The 26733-nt window shown below is 52.6% G+C and overlaps 1 protein-coding gene across 1 annotated transcript; it reads left to right on the top strand.

Annotated features, from left to right (window-relative positions):
• Nucleotides 1-444: 444 nt before the first annotated feature.
• CCDC92B (coiled-coil domain containing 92B) lies at nucleotides 445-21646 on the top strand. Its single transcript, XM_036408412.2, has 4 exons — nucleotides 445-713; nucleotides 13831-13983; nucleotides 18576-18623; nucleotides 20569-21646. The coding sequence occupies exons 2-4, from the start codon at nucleotides 13854-13856 to the stop codon at nucleotides 21135-21137; spliced, it is 747 nt and encodes a 248-aa protein (XP_036264305.1). The 5' UTR covers nucleotides 445-713; nucleotides 13831-13853; the 3' UTR covers nucleotides 21138-21646.
• Nucleotides 21647-26733: the final 5087 nt, after the last annotated feature.

The raw sequence follows: 26733 nt of genomic DNA on the forward strand, positions 1-26733 counted from the left end.
GCAGCTTTGTTGCCAACGAGGCCCAAGGTAGGTTTCCTGACCCCTGGTCAACTCACCTCCCACCCAACTCCTCCCTGGGCCAGCGGGGGCACTGTCTGTGGTTCCTATGCCGAGCAGTAGGCAGCGGGCCCAGCGGATCCCGGCCTGCCTGCCTGCCTGCCTGCCTGGGCGCTGTCCGCGGTGCTGATCCGCCCGCCGCGCCCTGGATCGCCAGGCGGCAGGCGGGTTCCCCAGGTTTCCCTTCCAGATCCCAGCCAAAGCCAGCTCCTCGAGTTTTCAGCGGCCCTTCGGGGTCCTTAGACCTGGCTCCTGGGGATTCCGGGGTTCTCCCGCCCCTCTCCCGACCGGGAGCCGCCAGCCTCCCTTCCCCCCGCCCCCCCGGCCCCGCCCATGGTCCCTCCCCGCCAGTCCCAGGTCCCTCCCCTCCCCTGATCTCTCCCGCCCCCTCAGCTCCCCCCTACTGCTCGTTCGCCAGTTCCGGTCACGTTGCTGGGTGTTTACGCCTGGAGGCAGCCCGGGACCCCCCCTTCGGCGCCCCGGAGCCCCCGGAGCCCCGACCCCACCGCCCCGCAGCCTCGAAGCAGCTGATGGCGCCGCAGCCCGGGCGGGCGCTGCGGAACCCGGGGCGCAGCTAGCGTGGGGAGAAGAGCTCCTCCCCGCCACCCAGCCCGCGGACCGGCTCCTCCGGCCTATCGCTCCCTCAGGTCCTGAAGGTGAGGAGGCCGGTGGGCGTGGGGGTGGGCGCCGAGGGGTCCCCCGGCGGGAGCGCTGGCCTGGGGGTGGGCGCCGCAGCGCGCGGGAGGCAGGCAGGACCCGCGGGCTGCTGGCAGAAGTTGTCCTCCACCGCCCAGACTCGGACCCTTCCCGGCCCTGGCGGAGAGTCCAGAGCAGCCGAGAGCAAGCCACCCTTACCCCTTGCCATCTCCTGCCACACACACCTCTCCTTCTGCCTGCCTGTCCCTGTCCTCCCTGGCACCTCTCTCCCCGGCTCCCTCCGGCTCCATGCCCCCCCTCTCTCAGGGAGTCATATTGGAGGCGTAATCAGGGCAGAACATCAAGACTGAAGTGGGTGGGAGCTCCAGTTTCCCCATTCGCCCCACTCCCGTGTTCCTGGGTCCTCTGCTTTGCTGAGGTCGGGGCTCCTGCGGTCTTCAGTGGAGGGGGGGGTGCCATGTCCTAGGGGTATTGGAGGAGGAGGGTCTGGAGTGGAGAGGACCAGGAGACCCCTAGAGAATGTGGCTCCACCACTCACGAGTCAAGTGACCCCAGAGTCTCAGACGTTTATCTAGAGCTGACTTCTTGTTCCCAACCCAAACCCCCCGGAGAGCCAAGGACCTGAGAACGAAGGGAGTGATTATTTTTTCATACTTGCCCTGGTGATTGCCAATGATGTTCACTCCTTCTGCCTGTTTCACCAACATTCCTGGTGGTCCTGTTCCGTGCAAGGAATTCCCGGAGACAGAGCCCTGCCCTCAGGAAGCTTATTGCTCAGAGCAGCAGAAGCCAGACACACACACACACACACACACACACACACACACACACACACAGGGATGCCTGGTGGAATGCTTGGGGGAATCCAGTGGCAGAAGAGAGGCATTCCAGCCAAAACCGGTTTGGCTCAGTGGTAAAGCGTCGGTCTGCGGACTGAAGGGTCCCGGGTTCGATTCCGGTCAAGGGCATGTAACATGGTTGCGGGCACATCCCCAGTAGGGGGTGTGCAAGAGGCAGCTGATCAATGATTCTCTCTCATCGATGTTTCTAACTCTCTATCCCTCTCTCTTCCTCTCTGTAAAAAGCAATAAAATATATATTTTTTTTTAAAACTACAAAAATTATAAATAAATTTAAAAAAAAAGAAAAAGAAAAAGAAAAGAAAAGAAGAGAGGCATTCCGGCCTGGTGGGGATCAGGGAAGACTTTCTGCATTTGAGCGGGGAAGCATCCTTCAGAGGTTTAAGGAGGGGAAGACAGGATAGAGGGATAGTAAATGAGGAATGCTCACGGGTATGAGGAGAGTTTGTTGTGGGAGCAGCAAGAGGTAGAATCCAAAAGAGGAGACTGCAAATGTGGACCACATTTAGATTGTGAAGGACAGCTGAAACCAGTTTTGCTCAGCATCAGCCTGCTGACTGAAGGGTCCCAGGTTCAATTCCAGTTAGGGGCATGTACCTTGGTTGCAGGCCCCCAGTGGAGGGTGTGCGGGAGGCAGCTGATCGATGTTCCTCTCTCAGCAATAATTTTCATTCTCTATCCCTCTCCCTTCCTCTCTGTAAAAAAAAAAATCAATTAAAAATATTTTTAAAAAATAGATTGTGAAGGGCCTTAAATGCCAGGGAGTGCTCCAAGTTGTGAGACACTGTTAACTACTATATGGGGCAAACTACTTAACTCCTCTGAGCTTCTGTTTCCTCATCTGTGGAGTACTAACAGAACCTTCAGTGTAGGGCCATGGTCAGCACACTGCAGCTCACAAGCCACATGCAGCTCTTTGGCCCCTTGAGTGTGGCTCTTCCACAAAACACCACGGCCTGGGCGAGTCTATTTTGAAGAAGTGGCGTTAGAAGTTTAAGTTTTTAAAATTTGGCTCTCAAAAGACATTTTAATCGTTGTACTGTTGATATTTGGCTCTGTTGACTAATTAGTGCGCCGACCACTGAGTAGGGCAATTATGAAGATAAATGAATTACTATATGTAAAGTGCTAAGAATAGTGCCAGCCATTTTTATTATTATTATTATTATTATTAGTGTTAATACCTGTGCAATAATCCTATATAATAATCCTATATAATAAAAGGGTAATATGCAAATCGACCAAATGGCAGAACGACTGGTTGCTATGACAAGCACTGACCACCAGGGGCAGGCTCTTGATGCAGGAGTGGCGAGCGCCACTCAGCCAGAAGCCCTAAGCCTGCTCACAGCTGGTGAGCACAGCTGCAGTGGCGGGAGCCTCTCCCCGCTCCAAAGCAGCGATAAAGATGTCCGACTGCCAGCTTAGGGGAGTGGGCCTAAGCCATCAGTTGGACATCCCCCAAGGGCTCCCTGACAGCGAGAGGGTGTAGGACGGGCTGAGGGACCCTCCTGAGTGCACGAATTTCGTGCATCGGGCCTCTAGTAATTATTATAAGTATTATTACCTGTGCATCCATGTCTGAGAAAGAATTTCTGATTCTTGCTTTCCTTCCTGCCCCAATCCTCAGAGTCAGGTAGTTAAGAGGAATAACAAGTAAGAAAAGTGAAGAACAGCCTGACTGGTGTGGCTCAGTGGTTGAGTATCGACCTATGAACCAGGAGGTCATGGTTTGCTTCCTGGTCACATGCCTGGGTTTCTGGCTCGGTCCCCAGGAGGCAGCTGATCAATGATGTGCTCTCATCATGAATGTTCTCTTTTTAAAAATATATTTTATTGATTTTATACAGATAGGAAGGGAGAGAGATAGTTAGAAACATTGATGAGAGAGAGTCATCGATCAGCTGCCTCTTGCACACCCCCTACTGGGGATATGCCCACAACCAAGGTACATGCCCTCGACCGGAATCGAACCCAGGACCCTTCAGTCCCCAAGCCGACGCTCTATCCCTTGAGCCAAACCGGTTTCGGCTCATCATTAATATTCTATCTCTCCCTCTCCCTTCCTTTCAGAAATCAATTAAAAATATATACATTTTTTAAAAAGAAGAAAAGTAAAGAACATTTTAATTCACTTACTTATTCCTTTATTACCATCACTGTCCTATCTAATATACCTCCCCTGGCAATTAGAATGATAAAAATAAGTTTAACATTCTCCTTGAAACAAGAAGGCATACTTAGAATTTTTTTAACAAAATGTGGGTGAGGCCAAAACTGGTTTGGCTCAGTGGATAGAGCGTCAGCCTTTGGACTGAAAGGTCCCGGGTTCGATTCTGGTCAAGGGCATGTACTTTGGTTGTGGGCATATCCCCAGTAGGGGGGTGTGCAAGAGGCATCTGATCGATGTTTCTCTCTCATCGATATTTCTAACTCTCTATCCCTCTCCCTTCCTCTCTGTAAAAAATCAATAAAATTTATTTAAAAAAATAAAACTGTAGGGCTAAAAAAATATATATATATGGGTGAGTATTCAGAGCAGTGCAAGAATATTTGTTGACTGAATAAATATTTTTAGTCCTGAGAATGAAATAGAAACTAGGACAAGAGAAGCAGCAAGGGTGAGGGTGGCAGACATGGCAGACTCCGTGCGAGCAAAAAGCCAGAGGCTTAGCTCTGGCTCCTCCCCGGCCACGCACCTGCCTGAGGGAGAGAGGGGGCAGCAGAGGCTCGGGGACATGGAACAGAGTAAGGGAGCAGGAGTTAGCCACCCAAAGGAAGTTTGGACTATAAAAGTGGTTTTCAAAGTTTTGGTTAACAGAAGCCTTTTCTGCGATGAATTTGTGAGCACAAACCCATCATAGAACAGAGGGGTGAAGACAGCAAAACGTCGAGCCCTGCCCTTTCCCCCAACCCTTTGACAAGATCGGAGACCCCTCTGCAGAACTCTGGGGTTCTCTGGGGAAATTTGAAAATCACTGATTGAGACGATCATGACGACCCTTCAGAGCCCTGAGTGCTATGATTCTGTACTTTCTGTGGTTCTTCCAATGCAAAGAACGATAGGCCCTGGGGAGGGGAGAGGGCCACAGTTTCCTACGTTACCAGGTCAGTTGTAGGTAGATAGCTGGGGAGGAGAGTGGGTACCCGAGAGTTCCAAAGCCAAGCAGGAGGTGAGGTCTTTTTCAGGGACCAGGAGCTTAGGCCTTAGAGCGGCACTGTTGTGTCAGGGTCAGAGGGTCCTGCACCTGACACTGTCTGGGGTTGGGGACCTGAACACAGAAGGCTCCTCCCACCAACTTCCTTAAATGGAAAACATTTGTGCCTGCCTGCCTTCCTTCCTGCCTGCCTTCCTTCCTTCCTTCCTTCCTGCCTGCCTTCCTTCCTTTTTTTTCTTGACTTGAGTTTATTTGAGCCAAACAGAAGACATGCCAAGAAAACAAGATTTCAGACAGATGAGAGGCCTGTCCAAAGTACTTGGAATTAACTGTATACATTGTGAGCTCTGTGTTACAGGTCCTTTTTTACTCTTGATGACAGTTCTTTAAAAATGAACATTTTCCATCCAGCTAGAAAATTAAAGAGGTGGGAGCACCGGGAGAAGGCGGGCAGCAGGAACAATGCCGCTCCTGAGGTAGTCAGGACAGCGGACAGAGGTGGGAGACCTCACTGTAACCTGGGAGGCCGGGCGGCTCAGGCTGGGCGTGGGGAGAAGATGGAGCTGACAGCTCCTGCCCCTCAGCAGCTGCTGCTGCTGGCCCGGACCTTGTCCTCAGAAGCTGGGAGGTTCCAGGTCTACATTTGTGTGTGGAAACCTGACATTGTTCTGAGTTGGGTCTTCCAAACACTTGTGGCTCCCCAGCCACACACACAGATCCCTGTTGACCCTGGTTTCCCCTTCCTACCCCCATCTCCCACCCTCCCCAAAACAAACTAAGCAATAGCGTCTAAGAAAGTATATTTGCCAAGACCATTTGTGACCCCAATTTCTGCCCTGAGAAGAGCACCTGGCTCGTTGGAAGCAAACACTCAAGCCATTCTGTGAAGCATGGAAACAGCTGGTTGGCGCAGCCTGTCACTGTGACCAGCATCCAGTCCCCAAGGGCTGTGTGCAAAGGCCTTTGACTCTTCCGAAACATTTGCATTTCAGCAGCTGGGAGCTGACATTTTCTCTTCAGGGTAAGCACGGGCCCACACACCTTCATCCTCCAGCTGTGCACACAGCAGACACTTAGATTCAAGAGATGCAACACACACATGCATGCATGCATACATGTATACATGTACTTCTTCAGGCTTGGACATGGGCTCAGATGCATATACAGGCACACATATCCCAACACAGACAGACAAAAGCACAGGCCCGGCTCACCTGTTCCTCCTGAGTAATGTGTCAGTATATCTGACTGCCCTCTTCACATCTGTTTCTCCTTGTCTGAGGTCTCTTGAGCATGCCAGGTCTAACTGGCTGGATCTCACCTTCTCTGTAAATCTGCCCTTCCACATCAGTTCACAAACCAGCGCCACAAATCTACTCACTCGCGCATTCTACAGATATTTTACAGAATACCTCCTGTTTGCCAGATTCTGTCCTGGGTGCTAGGGAACAAAACAGTCTTTCATCTTGTGTTGCCAACAATCTGGCAGGGGAACCAGACAGTAAACACAAATGTAATATATGCATGTGGTGATAAATTCCTGGAAGAAAAGCAATGCTGGTGAAGGGAGTGGAGAGTGACAGAGGGGTCTGTTTTAAATCAAATAATCGGAGAAGGACCCTGATTATGTGACCTTTGAACAGAGTCCTGAATGCAGGGAGCGATGGGCCACGAGGGCATCTTGGCAAAGGGCATTCCTGGCAGAGGGGACAGTGCATGCAAAGTCCCTGAGGCCAGGGGCTTGGCATATTCAAGAAACAGCCAGGAGGCCGGGATGGAGCCAACAGTGGGAAAATAGCAGGAGATGAAGGTAAACAGAGCCAGGGGCCGTTGTGTAGGGTCTGGTGAGAACTTTGAATCTGGCTTTAAGTGTGATAGGAAGCCCGTGGCGGGGGTTGAATGAGAGATGAGGTGACCAGATCAGATTTGCTAAAGGAGCTCTGGCTGCTGCACGGAAAAGAAGGACAAGAGTGGAAGCGAGCCCTGACCGGTTTGGCTCAGTGGATAGAGCATCAGCCTGCAGACTGAAGAGTCCCAGGTTCGATTCCAGTCAAGGGCATGTACATTGGTTGTGGGCACAATAGGGGGTGTGCAAGAGGCAGCTGATCGATGTTTCTCATAGATGTTTCTGACTCTTTATCCCTCCTCTCCCTTCTTCTCTGTAAAAACATCAATAAAATATGTGTGTTTTTAAAAAAAGAAAAAGAAAAAGAGAAAGAAAGAAAGAAAGAAAGAAAGAAAGAAAGAAAGAAAGAAAGAAAGAAAGAAAGAAAGAAAGGAAGAAAGAAAGAAAGAAAAGAGCCCAAACCGGTTTTGGCTCAATGGATAGAGCATCGGCCTGCGGACTCCAGGGTCCCGGGTTCGATTCCAGTCAAGGGCATGTACCTGAGTTGCGGGCACGTCCCCAGTAGGGGTGTGCAAGAGGCAGCTGATCGATGTTACTCTCTCATCGATGTTTCTGGCTTTCTATCCCTCTCCCTTCCTCTCTGTAAAAAATCAATAAAATATATTTTTTTTAAAAAAGAAAGAAAGGAAGGAAGGAAGGAAGGAAGGAAGGAAGGAAGGAAGGAAGGAAGGAAGGAAGGAAGAAAGAAAGAAAGAAAGAAAGAAAGAAAGAAAGAAAGAAAGAAAGAAAGAAAGAAAGAAAGAGAGAGAGAGAAAGAAAAAGAAAAATAGTGGAAGCGAGAAGTTAGGAGGCTACTGCAGGGTTACACCCAAGGGGTAGCGGTAACCGGGACTAGGGAAACACATGGGGACAGTGAGAACTGGTCGGAGTTAAAGGAAGTTTTTTGAAGGTAGAGTCAGCAGGATTTGCAGATGGATTGGCAGTGGAATGTGAAGAAAGGAATAAAAGATGACATATAGTCATTTGTCCTGAGCAACCGAGGGAAAGGCAGATAAAGTGCTGTTTATTTAGATGGCGAACAGTAGGCAAGAGCGGGTTTGCAGGAGTGATCATGAGAGCTCGCTCAGTCCTGGGACTCAAGTCTGAGGGACCTGGGAGACATCCAGGTGGATGTGTTAGATAGTCGGTCTGTGTTCGAGTCAACAGAGAAATAGAATTCACAGCCATGGGGTTGGACACGATCACCTTAGGAGCGATTAGACAGAGAAGAGGTCCCATGTGAAAGGTGAGGAAATAGAGGGAATCCAGCAAATGTGCCTTCCTACTAGAGTTTTCCCAATGCTGAAAACGGTTAAACACCCTGAATTATTTCTCTTATCATGGCCTACCCCAGCGATTTTCAACTGGTGTGCTGCAAAGATGCTTCAAATATACAATACCTGACTATTTAGGCTGTCCAATTAGAAAAATGACAACAGCCAATACAATAGCCCTATGGTGTGAATGAATCAAAATTATACCTATTTGTTTTGTCAAATCAGCAAAAACATATATATTTTTTTGTGTGCTGCAGAATTTTACTTATTTGTGCCATGAAATGAAAAAGATTGAAGCATGGCTGGTGTGGCTCAGTGGTTGAGCACTGACCTATGAACCAGGAGGTCACGGTTTGATTCCCAGACAAGGCACGTGCCCGGTTGCAGGCTCCATCCCCAGTGTGGGGCGTGCAAGAGGCAGCCAATCTCTCATCATTTATGTTTTTATCTCTCTCCCGCTCCCTTTCTCCTTATTATTTATTTTTTTAATATATTTTATTGATTTTTTACAGATAGGAAGGAAGAGAACTAGAAACATTCATGAGAGAGAAACGATCAATCAACTGCCTCTTGCACACCCTCTACTGGGGATGTGCCCGCAACCAAGGTACATGCCCTTGACCGGAATCGAACCTGGGACCTTTCAGTTTCTCAGGCCGACACTCTATCCACTGAGCCAAACCAGTTTCGGCCCTCCTTATTAAAAAAAAATTAAAAAAATGTTTTAATCAAATTAAAAAAAAAAAAAAAAAAAAAACCTTCAAAAAAAATGTTGAAAATCGCCGAAACCGGTTTGGCTCAGTGATAGAGCGTCGGTCTGTGGACTGAAAGATCCCAGGTTCGATTCCGGTCAAAGGCGTGTACATTGGCTGCGGGCACATCCCCGGTAGGGGGTGTGCAAGAGGCAGCTGATCGATGTTTCTCTCTCATCGACGTTTCTAGCTCTCTAGCTCTCTCCCTTCTTCCTCTCTGTAAAATATCAATAAAATATATATATTTTTTTAAAATGTTGAAAATCGCTTATCTAGTCCAATCCATCCCCATGTCCTGCCATTTCTACCCCCAAAAATAGGCCTGGAACTTCCCTTCATCTCCATCTTCACCATCTGGCCCAGGCCTCCATCCTCTCTCACCTGAGCCAGCTGACATCCTGGTATCCACTTTGTCCCCTCTACTCTGCCCTCCCCCCAGCAACCACACTGATTTTTTAAAAATATATTTTATTGATTTTTTTTACAGAGAGGAAGGGAGAGGGATAGAGAGTTTGAAACATCTATGAAAGAGAAACATCAATCAGCTGCCTCCTGCACACTCCCTACTAGGGATGTGCCTGCAACCAAGGTACATGTCCTTGACCGGAATCGAACCTGGTACCCTTGAGTCTGCAGGCTGATGTTCTATCCACTGAGTCAAACCGGTTAGGGCCACAGTGATTTTTTTTTACAATGCAACTCATGTTCCTCACTGCCTACACTCCTTTAATAATTTCCCAATTCACTTAATATTAACCCACAAAGCTTAACACAGTTTACAAGACCCTGTGTGATCCTTTCCTTGCTTACCTCACTGCCTGCAACCCCTCCCCCTTCCCCACCCATCCCCCTCCCAACCTTAGCCATCAGCCTTCATCAGCAATTGGCGATGATGCTGTTTCTCAGAAAGGCCATGTGAAGCACTTAACACATAGGGCTTCGCTTCTAGTAGGCACTCAGTAACCGTCAGCCGTCATTATCCTGCCTCTGGGCCTTCAAGTGCTGTTCCTGTTTGGGGCGCTCTTCCTGGTACTCCTCTGACTAACTCCTGCCCCTCCGTCAAGTCTCTATTACTTTTCTGTTGCTGCATAGCAAATTAACCACAAACTAAGTGGCTTAAAACAACACCAATGAATATTCTCACAGTCTCCAAGGATCAGGAGTCTGGCACTTTACACCTAGGTCCTCTGCTCAGGATCTCACAAAGGCTGAAATTAAGACCAGCTACATCCTCATCTGAAGGCTCCACTAGGGCGAGAGCCACTTCTAAGGTCACTTAGGTTGTTAGCAGGATTTAGTTCCTTGTGGTTGTAGGACTGGAGCGCCATCATGGTCTTGGTAGCTGTTAGCCTGGGGCCATCCTCAGCAGCTAGTGGCCTCTCTCAGGCCCTCGCGTGTGGTTTCCTCCATTACTCTCTCACAGCACGGCCGTTTATTTACCTCTTCGAGGCCAGCAGCAGAATTTTTCTCAGGCTTCAAATCTCTTCCTTCGTTCAGTAAGGACCCTTTGAACCGGCCCGCCCAGAGTAATCTCTCTTTTGATTAACTCAAAGCAACTGATTGGAGGCCTTAATTACGCCTGCACGGTCCTTTCACCTCTGTCATAAACCTAATCGCAGCAGTGAAATCTCATGTTCGCAGTCCCACCCACACCAAGTCAGGGGAGATAATATAGGAGAGCATGACCTGTATGGCCTGGGAATGCTGAGGACCCTTGCAGAATTCTGTCTGCCATGAGGTCTCATTCTAAAATCACTTCCTCAGGGACCTTCTTTCATATAACACCGTAGGTTTCTCTCATGGCACCTACCACAGATTGTAACTGTAAACTTATCTGTATTATTGTTTCTGTGATGCACTTTTCGCTTGTTTGATTCTCTCCCCTGAGCCCTGGGAGCTCATGAGGACAAGGACTTTGTCTTGTTCATCAGGGTTCCCCATAACCAGTAGAGCAGTTGGCAATAATAACTCACTGAATGGCTGGGACCGGTTTGGCTCAGTGGATATAGCGTCGGCCTGCGGACTGAAAGGTCCCGGGTTCGATTCCGGTCAGGGGCATGTACCTTGGTTGCGGGCACATCCCCAGTGGGGGGTGTGCAAGAGGCAGCTGGTCGATGTTTCTCTCTCATCGACGTTTCTAACTCTCTGTCCCTCTCAATTCCTCTCTGTGTAAAATCAATAAAAATATATTAAAATAATAATAATAACTCACTGAATGAATGAAGGATGAAGAGATGTATAAATCAAGACAGGGATTAACCTCCGCACACATTTAACAGAAACGGGAAGGGGTGTGGCACCAGGTCCTGTGATTCCTGTTCTATCCTTTTTAATCTCACTTCATCCTCATTGTTACTTTTACCCTGTTTCCCTGAAAATAAGACAGTGTCTTATATTAATTTTTTCTCCCAAAGTTGCGCTAGGTCTTATTTTCAGGGGATGTCTTATCTTTCCATGCACTAGGTCTTATTTTCGGAGGATGTCTTATTTTCGGGGAAACACAGTAATAGCCTTGTTTTACGGAAGGGGGAGGGGGCGGGGCTTTAGACTTTCTTGCTCTAAATCAGTGGTCAGCAAACTCATTAGTCAGCAGAGCCAAATATCAACAGTACAACGATTGAAATTTCTTTTGAGAGCCGAAACCTGACGTCTGTGTGTGGGCCACGAAGTTTCAATCGCCCTGTACCTGAGCGCCCGCACATGGTGTTTTGTGGAAGAGCCACACTCAAGTGGCCAAAGAGCCACATGTGGCTCGAGAGCCGCAGTTTGCCGACCACTCCTCTAAATCCTGTGGCAAGTAACTAAAAGACCCAGGATTCAAACCCAAGATTGTCCTCAGTATAAATATTGAGAATCTTCTTTGGATTCAAAAGATTTGGTTGGAGAATTGGATCTGCCACAACTTACTGGACCTGTGAACTGGCACGGGTCACTTCAGCGCTGAGACTATTTGCTTGTGAAATGGGTGTGGTCGTACGTACTGAAAAATGGTTGGCAGGAGCAAGATAATGTGTATAAAGTTGTTTAAACTAGCAGGTGGTCGGTAAACAGAGCCAGTGGTTCTCACAGGCCAAAGGGCCACCGCGACTGAAGTGATAGGCCTGTTTGGTTGGACCAGGGGGGGTCAGGTGGGTACGAGGGAAGGGAACCCAGAAAGAGAAGCCTGTGAACGGGAGGGTGTCTGGCGGACCTGCTTGGTGTGACCCTACAAATAAAAATGCGAAGTTGGCCAAAACCAGTTTGGCTCAGTGAATAGAGCATCGGCCTGTGGACTGAAGGGTCCCAGGTTCGATTCCAGTCAGGGGCATGTACCTTGGTTGTGGGCACATCCCCAGCAGGGGGTGTGCAAGAGGCAGCTGGTAGATGATTCTTGTCAATGTTTCTAACTTTCTATCCCTCACTCTTCCTCTCTGTAAAAAAATCAATAAAATATGTTTGTTTGTTTTTAATGTGAAGTTGCAGAGATTTACATGGAAGCCAGTCTGGAGGGGACCATTTGCTAACGAGAGCTGTCCATCAACTAGCCTCCCTCATTACTGCCCTGGGAGTTCCTGGGACAGGTGGGGGCAGGTCCTTCAAAAGCTTAGGGAGGCCCTGGCAGAGAAGGCGTGAGCTCTGAGTCCTCCAGAGGCCAGGGCCTCCACTACTCTTTGCCTCTGCTTCTCAGGATTCTCATCACCACAGGAGGGACTCACTGGGAAAGGGGTGGAGCCGGCAGGAGAGCTGAAAGGCCAGGCCATCCATAGGGATACAAATCTCCCCCTCCCATCAGTGTCCTATGTTCCACCGTGGATTCACCACATGCGTCTCCTTAGCACCCTCTCCTATTCCTCTCTTAAAAGGGACTCTACCGCCCTAACGGGTTTGGCTCAGTGAATAGAGCTTTGGCTTGTGGATTGAACGGTCCCAGGTTTGATTCTGGTCAAGGGCATGTACCTTGGTTGCGGGCACATCCCCAGTGGGGGGTGTGCAGGAGGCAGCTGATCGATGTTTCTTTCCCATCAATGTTCCTGACTCTCTCCCTTCCTCTCTGTAAAAAATCAATAAAATATATTTTTTTAAAAGGGACTCTACCACCTGCCTTTAGCCCACTGAGTCAATGTTGGTGAAACACTCATCAGCTCTTCCTCTGACCCAAAAGAGCCCAGGGCCCTACTTGAGGTTAAGTCAGAGAAATGGAGTTGACCTGGGAGAGGAGGTGCTCAGAACCACCTGCTGCCCTGCCCGGTGATGGTCACCCGGGAGCTGGAATGCTCGCAGGATGACGGAGCTGGACGAGACCTCAGGGTTCTTCTTTGCCACACCCAGTTTGGCCAAGAGAAAACCAAGAGCCCAGGGAGAGAGAGGATTTGCCTAAAGTCACACAGCTGCTTAAGAAGCAGCTAGAGCCCTAGCCAGTTTGACTCAATGGATAGAACATCAGCCTGCGGACTGAAAGATCCCAGGTTCGATTTCCGTCAAGGGCATGTACCTTGGTTGCGGGCACATCCACAGTAGGGGGTGTGCAGGAGGCAGCTGATCAATGTTTCTTTCTCATTGATATTTCCTTTTTTGTTTGTTTAATATATTCTATTGATTTTTTTTTTACAGAGAGGAAGGGAGAAGGATAGAGAGCTAGAAACATCGATGAAAGAGAAACATTGATCAGCTGCCTCCTGCATACTTCCTACTGGGTTGTGCCCGCAACAAATGTATTGTACATGCCCTTGACCGGAATCGAACCTGGGGGAGCCTTCAGTATGCAGACCAAAGCTCTATCCACTGAGCCAAACCGGTTAGGGCTCATCGATGTTTCTAACTCTCTATCCCTCTTTCTTCCTCTCTATAAAATATCTTTTAAAAAAAAAAAGCAGCTGGAGCCCGTCTCTGTTTCTCTTCCCTGACTTTGATGCTCCATTGGCTTTCCTCTCTGAGAAGCAGAAGAGGCCTTGGGCAGGGGAGTGAAGCCATTTCCCTCTGGGCCTCTGTTTCTCCCTCTGTTAAATGGGAATAACTATACTTCCCTGCCAACACCACCACGTGTTTATGGAGCTCTGGTGAGTAAATACAGGGGAAATGGCCTCAATGGCAAAATACTTACCCGGTGACAATAGGACCCCAGATTGGAGGCGACTGTGAGGGGTGTGAGGGTGGGCAGGGCAGATGGGCCCAGAAGATGTGTGTTCACCTTGTCATCCTCCCCAGGTGAGTCCCAGGCCTGGGTTGCCATGGATACCATGTCCCTAGAGCATCAGATCCAGAGCGTGCAACGCCACATCAGTTTCCTGAAAAAGGAGCAGATGGCCCTGCTGCGAGACCTGCACCTGGAGATCCTGCGGCTGCAGAAACGCTGCTCAGGTGCGACCAGGAGGGGTGGCTGCAGGCGGGGGGCAGGGAGGAGGGCAACAGTCATCAGCACAATCATTGTCTCTGATGGGGTGTCCACTGTGAGCCCCAAAAGCTTCAGAACAGTCCTCCTGCCAGTGATGTGCATCACCCGTTTTTCTCAATGAAGAAAGTGAGTCTTCATGGTAACGGGGTTCTCAGTCGGTAGCAGAGGGAAACCTGGGAACCATTCCTGGGAGTTTCCTGTCCCTTTTTTTTTTTTTTTTAATTATTTTCTTTTTTAAAAAATATATATTTTATTGATTTTGTACAGAGAGGAAGAGAGAGAGATAGAGAGTTAGAAACATCGATGAAAGAGAGTCATCAATCAGCTGCCTCTTGCACACCACCTACAGGGGCTATGCCTGCAACCAAGGTACATGCCCTTGACAGGAATCGAACCCGGGACCTTGAAGTCCCCAAGCCGACGCTCTATCCATTGAGCCAAACTGGTTTTGGCTCCTGTCCCTTTCTAATAAGTCTTCATCAAGCACCTTCCAGCCCCAAGAAAACCTCAGTTTAATTGGGGACACACACATACACACACAGACACACACACACACACACACACAGTATTGAGATAACAGAAAATAAAGAGGGCTGCTGAAGCCGGTTTGGCTCAGTGGACAGAGCGTCGGCCTGCAGACTGAAAGGTCCCAGGTTCAATTCCGGTCAAGGGCATGTACCTGGGTTGCAGGCACATCCCCAGTAGGAGGTGTGCAAGAGGCAGCTGATCAATGATTCTCTCTCATTGATGTTTCTAACTCTCTATCCCTCTCTCTTCCTCTCTGTAAAAAATCAATACAATATAAAAATAAAATAAAATAGGACAAACTTAAAAAAAATAACAGAAAATAAAGAGGGCTGATGGGAGTTCTTTGGCAGGACCATGTCCAGCTTGAGGTGGGTGTGATAAAGGAGGAGACGAGCATCCCGGGCCCCCAGAGAAAGGAAGCATTTCCACTCCCACAGGCTGAGGAAGACGTGTATATGCTGAGCTGTTACCGGGGCAGAGCGGGGAGGGAGCACTCCAGATGAAGGGAACAGCGTGGCACACTCCTACATAAGACCCCACACGCTTCAGAAGCGTTCTATTCCATGGATGCAGCTGAGCTTAAAGAGGGGCCTGGTAAGAAGGAGGGCTGGAGCCGGGTCACGGGGGATCTTGACAAACACAGCGGAGAAGTTCGGCCTGTCCTCCTGCGTGGTGGGAGTCGCTGAAGGTTTGGGGCAGCATCACGCTGCATGACGAAACTCAGTGTGGGAGAAGCACTGGTGAGAGAGGGGCCCAGGGAGACCAGCGACGGGGCTGATGAAATGGTCCCGAGGAGAGAGGAAGGGGGAACGGAAGGGAAGGGCCCGTGGGAAGCAGATGGAAGGAAGGGAGTTGGCAACAGATTGGGTTTGAGAGCAGGACAGAGGGAAGCACTGAGGACAAAGCTGAACCCCGGGCCTGACCTCCTGCCTGGCCCTCACCCAGGCCTGGCTCTGCCCCAAGTGCTCACCCAAGCGGAGTCTCCAAGCCCTGGCTTCAGAGCCAGTGACCCACAGGATGTCTCAGCTGAAACAGCCCAACCTCCTCAGAGTACAAGCAGTTTAACTGAGGCCCAAAGAGCGAGAGAAAGAGACAGACAGACAGACAGACAGACACAATATGCTAATGGCAGAGCTAGGAATAGAACCCAGATCTCTAGACTTTCCATCCTTCTTGCCTCTACAGCTTTCCTCTTATTCTTTCCCCAAGATGGCCAGACTCCTATCACTCCTCCAGGCCCGCTCATGGGAGGTTCTCCATTCCCTGGAGGGAAACTGAGGCCCAGAGCCACCTGGCTGGCTTCTCACTTTGTCAGGAAAAGCGGGTAGTCCTGACGCTCCGCCCCCACAGCCTCCTCCCCCTCCATGTGCCTGGGTCCAAGGCCAGGCTCCCTGCAGTCTCCTCCAAAGCCTGCATGGCAGCAGCAGTGCCAGCCCCACATGGACTCACCCCTGCCTGATGCCCCTTCCCGTTGCAATGGCATTAAAGGAAAATTGAGATGAGCGAATCCTCAGACCCTACAGCTCCTCCTCTAGTTCCTTTTTGTTTTGCCCTCATTCTGAAGACCTGGGTCCTTCCACTCAGGACACAGGCCAGGATCCAAGAAAGTATAACAGGCAGGAACAGAGTGCCCTCAGCCCCCATCATCCTTCTCAGATGGGTGTGGGCCCGCAGCCTCTAGGTTATTGATTAAGGAGATAAAAATAACTGAGCTGGCCTGGGGCAGCCACTCTGGGGGCTGAAATGACTGACTAAGGGCCTCCTCCAAGGGGTGGGGGAGTGAGGAGAAGAGAACAGAACAAAAGAGATTTTTTGTTTGTTCGTTTTTTTGTTTTTTGTTTTTGTTTAAGAAGATTCTAGAGCCAGCCTGTCAAACTCAGGCCGGCAGGCCGTATGCCTCTTTAGGCCGAGAGTTTGACAATCTTGCTCTAGAGCCGTGGTCAGTAAACTACATGCAGCTCTTTGGCCCCTTGAGTGTGGCTCTTCCACAAAACACCACGGCCTGGGCGAGTCTATTTTGAAGAAGTGGCGTTAGAAGTTTAAGTTTTAAAAAATTGGCTCTCAAAAGAAATTTCAGTCGTTGTACTGTTGATATTTGGCTCTGTTGACTACTGATTTTGCCGACCACTGTTCTAGAGGACACGGAAGGGGATGGGCGATGGAGGGGCCAGGGTAGGCACCAAGGAGGCAGAGTACGGGGAGAGCCTGCCAAAAAGAGATGAAGACACAGAACGAAGGCCTTGAGGGGGGATGAGTGTGTTTTAGGTGGCAGGGCAGCGGGACAAGAACGGGAACTATTCCTGTGTATTCAATCCTCTGTTTCTCTCCATCCCAGCACCAGCCCCTGTGAGGCAGGAGCAATTTTGTCCCCGTTTTGCAGATGAGAAAACTGAGCCTCAGAAAGGTGTCGTCACTGGCCCAGGGTCACAGTGTATCTGACCTCACAGCGTGCTCATCTACACGGAGGGAACTCTGACCAGAAGATGATCAGGGAGAGTTGATGGATGGGGACACGGGGCCCGGCTGAGACTCATCTCCTCTTCCCCAATTCCCGTGGTTAAGGGCCGAGGAGAAACCAGTCCACCGGGAGATAGCAGCGTCGCCAAAATCCCTGGGCTGTCCCTGAGCCTCCTCCAGGCTCCCCTGAGCTACAGCGCAGGGCCCCTGGAGGAGGAAGCCCTGCGGATGGAGCATCAGAGTCCTTCCAGGGGCCCCAGGGAGGAGGTTCAGGCTCAGGTCATAGCGAAAAGCCCAGGCACCCCAGCTCTCTGTCTCCTAGCAACAGCTGGCGTCCCCGGGGAAGGCGCCTCCAGCAAAGCCCCTGATTCTCTAGGAGAGTTGGGTGAGGGCAGAGAGGAGAGGCAGCTCAGGGCCCACACGGCTGTCTCTGTAGGGGATGTCCCAGAGATGCGTTACCTCCTCCCACCCCAGGTTCACAGGTACACAAAGGTGCTCCTGAGCAGGTGCCCTCCCATAGGCAGCTGTAGCTCCCCAGTGTCCCTGTCCCAGCTCCTGGGGGAGTCGGGGAGGTGGGATGGGGCTAGAAAAATGATCAAACTCAGCTGGCTGAGGGATATAACCTTCTGGGGTGTAAGGAACGGGGCTGGGGAGACAGCCAGGTAGAGAGGTGTGGCTGGGCTGCCAGCCGGTGCCCAGGAGGAGACTGCCCCTGCACTAGCGCCCTTGGCGGGCTCCTTGGCTGCGCCACCCCTTCAGGGCCGAGCCACACATGTGGTTCCAAGTGCCCTGCATGCCTTTCATCACCAGGTGGCGCTGTCCTCCTTGAAGCCCCTCTCTCTGCCTGGCAGAAAGGGGCTGGGAAAGGGGCGGGGCTCATGTTCAAAAAATAATAACATTGGCCCAGCAGTACCGGCTGTGAAAACAGAGAAACATGTGTCCTCTTGGTAAATTGCCGCTGCCTTGAATCCCCCTCCAGTGGCACCGAGCAGCCCAGCCAGTGCACTCAGCCTTCCTGGATCCACCAACTAAACACTAAAGAGTCTGTGCCCGGAAACTCTTTCCCCCTCCCCACACGGGAGTCTGTGCTTGTTTCTCAATAAATTTCCACCATTGCTACTTAAAAAACAAACCAGCCACACGTCTGTACCCTCTGCAGTGGCCGTGGTGGAGGATGGGGGGCCTTCAGACCAGCTCTGGTGGGTGGCGTGTTCAATATTTGTGCATCACCCGTGGGAAGAAGCAAATCCTTCCCCAGCCCCAGAGCAGCCAGGCTCCTCCATCCCACCGGGTTCAACTACCTCCCAAATCTAAGCCACAAAGCCTGCGCTGGACCTAGAACGAGGCAGATCAGGCTCGGTGCCTCTCTTCACCTCTTCCCGGTGGGGCTGTAGCACAGTGGGCCTGGCGTGTGATTTGGATCCTTATTGCCACTTTTACTGAGCTGTGATTCCCTGATATCTCTCTCTCTCTCTCTCTCTCTCTCTCTCACACACACACACACACACACACACAGAGAAACAAACAAACAAACAAACAAAAAAAAATTGCCTTTTCTTTTCTCTCCCCCCAGAACTGACCCGTGACCTGGAGATGAGAGAGGCCCAATCTCACCAGCAAGGTAAGAGAAGGATGGCTGGTGGGGAGGTGCCATGGGGGCCCAACAGGTCACCTTTCCCCCCCTCTCAGTAGGACCCAAGCCTTCCGTGTCCCGGTCCAGGCTTGGTGAGCATAGGCCAGGATGTCAGCCCCATGTGTGCGGTGAACAGCCTGCACCGCCATACACAGTGCCCTGTAGCCGAGTTCCCGGCCAAAGTAGGAAAATGAAGCAGGGAGGAGGAGGAGGAGGAGAAGGAGGTGGTGTCCAGGAGGTCCACCTGGCTGAATTAACTCCTCTCTGTGACCTCCCTCCCCAATCCTTCCCATCCGTGCACAAATGATTCCCATGGTCACAGTCCGAATCCTCTAAGATGATGTCAAGATGCAACACGATGACACTATGGGGTCCTTGACTCTAAAGAACTGAGTCTGGAAGAGAAAGCTGACACAAGCACATTAGCAAATCCATCATTTTACCATTCCCCAGCCCCAAATATTTCCCCACTAAAAGACTTTTTTACGGGTTGTTAGTTCACCCATTAAATGGCAGGTGCGGTGGGGAGATAGTATTCATGGGGTATAGAGTTTCAGTTCCGCAAGATAAAAAAAGTCCTAGACGTCCTAGCTGGTTTGGCTCAGTGGATAGAGCGTCAGCCTGCAGACGGAAGGGTCCCAGGTTCGATTCTAGCCAAGGGCACACGCCTGAGTTGCATGCTCCCCCCTGGTTTGGGGGGAGGGGTGCAGGAGGCAGCTGATCGGTGATTCTCTCTCATCATTGATGTTCCTATCACTCTCTCCCTCTCCCTTCCTCTCTGAAATCAATAAAAAAATATTTTTTTAGGTTCTAGAGATCTGTATACTTAACAATACTGAAATGTACACTTAGAAATGGTAAAAAGTTTATGTTGTTATTTTTACCAGAAATAAAACTTTTTTCTTTTTTTTTTAATGGAAGAGGCCTAGCCGGTATGGCTCTGTGGTTGAATGTTGACCTCTGAACCAGGCCACAGTTGAACGTGGTCAGGGCACAGGCCGGGTTTCTGGCTCCATCCCCAGTAGGGGGTGTGATGGAGGCAGCTAATCATTCTGCCTCAATAATTCTCATCATTGAAGTTTCTATCTTTCTCCCCCTTCCTCTTTTAAATCAATAAAAATATTTTTAAGAAAAAAAAATGGAAGGGGTCGCATTGTTGAGATCTTAAGCACCTGAGTATACGATCTCTGAGAATTAGGACTGGATGGTACCTGTTGTCTCAAAGTACAAAACACATGACCTGACATGGACAGGGATTCCATAAATGCTTAACTAAAAATGAATCACAAAAATAGTCTTTCTCACTGAAACCAGTTTGGCTGAGTGATAGAGCGTCGGTCTGCGGACTGAAAGGTCCCAGGTTTGATTCCGGTCAAGGGCATGTACATTGGTTGTGGGCACATCCCCCATGGGGGGTGTGCAAGAGGCAGCTGATCAATGATTCTCTCTCATCGATGTTTCTAACTCTCTATCCCTCTCTCTTCCTCTCTGTAAAAAGTCAATAAAATATATTTTTTAAAAAACAAACCCACATTCCCAAGCATGTGCCCTGACTGGGAATCGAACCGTGACCTCCTGATTCATAGGTCGATGCTAAACCACTGAGCCACCCAGGCTGGGTTATGATGTTTTCTTATCCACCCTAGTCCCTGTGCCTGACACAGCGCACGCACATAGGAAAGGCTCCGCGAATACTTGTGGGGTAGATAAGTGAATAAGGAGAGTTTTGCATTTAAAAAGAGAATAAGAGGGGAGAGCAAGCCGAGGGCAGGATAGGCGCCAAGGCCTAAGGAAGGAAAAGGAAGCCCCCACTCCCACCCCCGCCCCCGAGCACAGCTGGGTACAAAGCTGGGTGCTGGGTACATAGCTGGGGAGTCGCAGGGCTTGGTCCGGAGGATGTCTGCACCCTCACCTCCCTCTCTCCCTTTCCCAGAGGAGGCGTCCCGGGAGCTGGAGCGCCGGTGCCGCGCGCTGGAGGCGCAGTTGGCGGCGCGGGCGGCGGCCAACGCGGAGCTGCGGCGGGAGGTGGCGCAGCGGGAGGCGCTGGCGGCGGCGCTGCGCTGCGGGCTGCGCGCCGAGGAGCGCCGCTTCCTGGAGGAGCTGCGCCGCCGCAGCCACCGCGCCGCCGTGCTGGGCGCCGAGCTGCAGAGGCACAGCGAGGCGGCCGCGCACCTGTCCGGCCAGCTGCACGCGGCGCGCCAGAGACTGCAGGCCCCGCGCCCCGGGCCCGCCGCCGAGCCCCGGTCCCGCCGGCGCGCACAGCGGGCTCGCCGCCCGCCCGCCGAGGCCGCCGCCAAGGGCCCCGGCCGGGACTGGGCCGCCTGGGACCGCGCGGCCCGCGCCCTGGACGCCGCCGAGCCCATGCCCGACCCCGCGCTCTTCCTCTGCGCGCGGAGGCCCCCGCGGCCCGGCGGCCGCAGCCCGCGCCCGCCGCCGCCGCTGGAGCCCCCGGACCGAGCCTGCCCGCCCGCCGCGCCCGCTGCGCCCGGGGCCCCGGAGTAGGCGCGGGGCTGGCGGGGCGGCGGGGAGGGAGGGAGCCCCCCCTTCCCGGCTGGAAACGCGGCCCGGCCTTGCAGACAGGTCCGGGGGGAGGAGGGGAAAGGCGAGGAAGCGGGTCCTATTCCAGAGATCCATCTGAGGCAGCCCCGCTCCCCTTCCCTTCCCGCCGCCCCGCCTTTTGTATTTCCCCACGTTTTCAAAGCTTCGAGCTCTCCCCTCCCGCCAAGGAGCCCCTCCGCGGGGCTCAGCGAGCGCGCCTTCTCTCTACGGGACTCGCAATACTGCTCCCATCTGGTCCCCACCCTGCCCCTGGGAGGGGAGGGGAGAGGGGAGGGGGTCACCCCATCCCTGAAAGCTGACAATCGTTTGGGCCCGGGGAAAGGCTGGGCTGGTCTATGGAAAGGAACCCAGTGGCCCTTACCGCCCCTCTGCCTTCCAGCTCCACCCTCCCCAGCCCCGCACGTGCCCTTCCCTCCCAGCCTTCCCTCTAGGAGAGGCTGGAGTTGGGGGGCGGGGGGGGGGGAGGTGCGCGACTGGCTGGACCTTTTCCTCGGAGCCCCTTCTCCCCACCCCGCTGACAGGTCCGTCCAGGTTAGCACCTAACACTTTAGATTTCCTGGTGGAAGACACCGCCTCCCAGAGCCTGGTTGGGAGGTGGGGGGGGGGGGGGGTGAGCATGGCCCATGGAAGTTGGGACTCCTGGCAGGCAGCACCCACAGACCCTCAGAGAGGACTGGGGTGGGTTTGGCGGCAGAGCCACCTGCGGGACTTGGACGGGGAGCTGTGCTGGGGAAGTGAGGGGCAGCCAGGCCGATGGAGGGGCAGAAACTGCCTTCAGGAGGTAGCTGGGACCTGAGGCGCCCTGGGCCCCGGGAGGTTCCGGGTCCTGTCTATTGGTGCTAATTTCCCCAGCTTCCTGGCAGTGGCCGTTGATAGAGGTTTGGGTTCGCTGGGGAGGACGTCCCCAGCCAGGCCCCTCCAGGGAGGCCCCCAGTGCGGTCAGACCTGGCGGTGGTGTGTTGCTCAGGGTCCTCTGTCTAGGGGGTGGGGGTGGCACGATAGAGAGTGGCATGCCCCACCTGCTCCCGGCCTTTCTCTGCTGCCCGCTCTCAAGGCCAAGGGCAGTTTCCAGCCCCCTCGTTGCCCTCGCCCCAAGCCCAGCCTAGAAAGAAACATCTCTAGAGTGTCCCCCCCCCGCCCCCCACGACCCCAAGCCATCCTTCCTCTGTCATGGGCCCTGCATGGAGTCCTAAGTGCCTGTGAGGTCTTCCAGGGACTGCAGAGGGAGGACACGTGGCAGGGAGAGGCGTTGGCCTCCCTCGCAGACACCCCGTCCTGGCAGATCCTGACCTGGCTGAGGCCACATTGTGTGTGTGAACCAAGGGGCCATGCGGGAGCAGAGCCAGTCTCTAGGGGAGAAGCATGCTTCCGCCACCCCGGGCCCCTCGGAGAAGAGGAAATCCCCACATACCCTCTTTCGCTGCGCCTTGGAGGGAGTGGCAGATCGGCCGGAAGCAGAGCCCCCCGAGCACACTCCCAGCCCGCACGGACGCAGCCCCCTCCCCAGCCCGTCGCACTGGGGACTGCTGAGACCCCTGAGCAGTAACCAGCCTGGTCTAGGCGTCCGGCCGCTGGGATGCAGAGGCCGAGGTGTGGGCGTCCCAGTGCTCTCTCGTCTCACTCGGGCCACGGCAGTGGCCTAGGGTCCTTGCTCTGCCTGCCCTTGACCCTCCCCTGCCAGCCTCTGTGCTTGTGCCTCTGCCCTCTGTGACTCCCCTCGAGTGTGTGTAACTCGATGTTCCCTCATTCTGTCACCTCCCTTTCACAGGGAGACTGAAGGAGGCCCCTCCTCTCCCAGCTGCACCCACTTGAAGGAGCCAGAGGCCTGTGGAGGGGAGGGAAAGGGTGCCTTCCTCTCAGCCTCCATCTTCCACAACCACACTTTGGGGCGAACAGGGTGATGTTGTTGTGTCGATGCTTCTACAGAGACGGTGAAATACTCGGTCCACCCACCCACGAAAAGCCATAGTTCCCCCACTTTGCCTCCCCGCCCCCCAGCTCTATAGCAATAGCCCTCTTCCCCCTTCCCTCCTGAACCCAAGGTGTCTGTCTATCTGGGGACCCCTATCCAACCCCCACCCCGGGGATCCTCAGGTGACCTGCCTGCCTCTCCCCAAGGGACCCCCGTCAGCAACTCCCCACTCCTGTCCCTCTCCTAACAAGCAGGAATAATGACACTTAATTGTCTGTGGGGGTGCTCGGAGATCCCCCAGATGAAAGGTTCTGAGTGCTGGGGCGGCTGACTCAACGCTCGGCCTGGGAAAGGAAGTAAGACAACCCTTCCCACTCCACTCAGCAAGCTGGAGGAGGGGCCGAGGCAGACACCGGGTTCCCATTTTAACTGGTTCCCCTTTCCCCTCCCTCTCCTGGGCTGGAGACTTCCCTCCACAACTCTGCCCTGCTCTGGGTTTGGGACAAAACCCGCCGGGCAGCAGAATGGGACTAGAACCAGCGGCCTGCCCTTGGCCTCAAGGCGCCAGAGCCCAGCCTGGGAGGCCCCGCCCTCAGCTTCCGGCCCACCCCATCCTCTAGCCTGGGGGGCCCACCCGCCAGAGGAAGATCCCCTCCCGCCAGCCCCTGGAAAGCTTAGGTGACTGGAAGGGAAAGGATGGTGTCTTCTCCCCTCTTCGCCGCCCAGGGCCCCCATTAGGGGAGGGGCGTGTTGACATGGGCAGTCAGAGTCCCTGTTGGAGCTCCAGCCGCTCCCCAAGTGTGGAGGGGCCCAGGAAGGAGGACTGCAATATGAGGATCTGTACCCTGCCTCCCCCGTCCTACCCACAGTGGCCTGCAGTTTGGGGAATCAGTCTAAGACTGAAAGGGAGTGAGCCTTCCCCAAATCAGCAGAGGCAGGAGGCAGGGGTGTGGAGTAGCACCCCAGTGCAGAGAGGGGGGGGTCTCTCAGCCCTGGTCGTTGAGGTGCCAGCCTTGAGTGGGGGACGGGCAGGGCGGGGGGGGGAAGCTTCCTGCTCCAAATTCTCTGTTGGCTGTGCTTTTTAACCCAATGCTTTTCAGAGTGTATTCACTCACCCTCAGAAATGGAGCCCTGTGCTTTAGGGGTGACTGTCATATGCCTTATTCTTAATAAAATATCTGAAAAACACATAAGCCAGACCTTTTCTCTGTGGGCACCCCACCCTGTTCCCTCTGGTTTGGGAGTCAGCCGGGGGGCTGGGGGGGGGGCGGGTAATGGATGAGACTGGGAGCTGAGACTTGAGAATCCCCTCAGTAGATATTTCTCTCTTCTTTTAATATATATTTTTATTGATTTCAGAGAGGAAGGGGGAAAGAGAAAGAGGCATCAATGATGTGAGAGGATCACTGATCAGCTGCCTCCTGCACACCCCAGGATTGAGCCCGCACACCCAGGCATGTGCCCTGACTGGGAATTGAGCCGTGACCTCCTGGTTCATAGGTTGACGCTCAACCACTGAGCCACACTGGCCGGGCTCAGTAGATATTTCTTTTCTTTTTTAATATTTTATTTATTTTTTACAGAGAGGAAGGGAGAGAGAGAGCTAGAAACGTCTATGAGAGAGAAACATCGACCAGCTGCCTTTTGCACACCCCCCACCGGGGATGTGCCCGCAACCAACGTACATGCCCTTGACCAGAATCGAACCGGGGACCTTTCAGTCTGCAGACCGATGCTCTACCACTGAGCCAAACCGGTTTCGGCTCAGTAGATATTTCTTACATAAGGCAGAGGGCACTCCTCTGAGTTGTCCCAATGCTCGACTAGCCCTGTCCCTCTCTCCATGCCACCCCAATTCGAATGAATCAATGAGACCTTAGGTCAGAGGCTCCTGGCTAGGGCTGGGAAGGATGGGTTGGAAGCGCTCCATGCCTGAAATGGACCATCATCCTGGTATTCTGGCATCTTGGGCCATGCTGATCCCCTCCCCTGACACCATCCCCGCCTGATCCAGCTGCAAGAAGCCAGCCTCCCAGGGAAGAGCCCCGTTCTTACCCTCCACTCATGACGGTTACCCCGGGGCTGCAGCTTGACAGCTTAGCACACCCAACACCCACGAGAATTCAAGCCTGTACATTTCAGCGTAGGCCTGTTGTGGGAGGCTCTAGAACAGCAATTTTCAACCGCTGTGTCACAGCAGGCACACTGGTGGGCCACAAGAGTTTTTAAAACGGTGCAAATACCTGACTATTTAGCTAGGGGCACTGACCTCTTTTCCCTTATCAAAAACAAAAGTGATTGTCAAATTAAGGAATGATACCATTAAAAAAAAAAATGACAACAGCCAACACAGTGTGAATGAATCAAAATCATAACTATTTTTTGTCAAATCAGCAAAAAAAAAAAGTATCACGTGGTGTGCTGCAGCAGTTTAGTGATTTGCTTATTTTTGAGCTGAGATGAAAAGGGTGGGGAATCACTGCTCTAGGAGAAAGGGCAGCAGCTCTGCCTGCTAAGGCTGCAGGGGCCCCATGGTTCTGCCTGTGAGCCTTCTGGAAGCGGGACACATTGCTTCCTTTTGGGTGCCTGCCCTTCGCCCATCTCAGTCTGTGTGTTGGGGGTGGGGAGTGTTATGGAGCGAGTCCCCAAGAGATGGACCACCGGAGCCAATTTGATTAAGCATGCTAGAATTTATTACAGATTCGAATCTGGACTCAAACCTTGGCTGACGCAGCAGCCGGCAAACACCCAGGTGAGAGCCCCGATGGAGGGGCAGTCCCTCCAGAGCGCTCACACAAAAACAGACAAACACACACCTACCGTGGCCAGTCAGGCTCTCCGGACTGGGGTCCCTCATGGTCCTGGCTGGGGATTCCAGTCATGATCCCCAAGGACCACCAGGGAGCCGAGTCCAATGCAATAAACAAAAGAGCCATCTCCATGCTAGCATGGGCTGTCCCACTCACGCCGGCAGCATGGCGGAAGAGAGCGAATTTCGCCCAGTCCAGGGGTTTTACTCAGGTCAGTGATGTCACTGCCTCAGCTAACCCTGATTGGCCCCTTAGGACAAAGAACTGGCCATCCTTATCTGTTCCTAAATCCTAAAGACTAAATTCTAAAGACTGGGGGGCAGCCCGCAGGGTTGGTTCCCAGTCACACCCTGCTAGACATTGGAACGTGGCCCTATCTTGCCCATAATACAAAAGCAGAACTAAAGATTATCTATAGTTTCTAACCCTGAAGCTACTGAGTCAGTGGGAGTCAATCTCCTGTAACTACCCTATTGTTTCGAAGGTCGAAGTCAGATAGCAAGGTTAAAATTCAAACGGCAGTTTTTACCCAAGTATGATTGCTACCATATTTCAGGGAGGGCTGATCCCACACAGGTGACTGGAGTAAGGCAGGTCACAGTGATTGGGCTGGAGAAGGGCAGTTGACTCCCTCCGAGCCAATGAGCATTAATCCAAAATGGAAGAAGAGCCGAAACCAGTTTGGCTCAGTGGATAGAGCGCCCAGCCTGCGGACTCAAGAGTCACGTGTTCGATTCCTGTCAGGGGCACAGGCCTTGGTTGTGGGCACATTCCCGGTAGGGGGTGTGCGGGAGGCAGCTGATCAATGTTTCTCTCG

Source organism: Pipistrellus kuhlii, unplaced genomic scaffold (assembly GCF_014108245.1).
Source record: "Pipistrellus kuhlii isolate mPipKuh1 unplaced genomic scaffold, mPipKuh1.p scaffold_m20_p_39, whole genome shotgun sequence".
NCBI lineage: Eukaryota > Metazoa > Chordata > Mammalia > Chiroptera > Vespertilionidae > Pipistrellus > Pipistrellus kuhlii.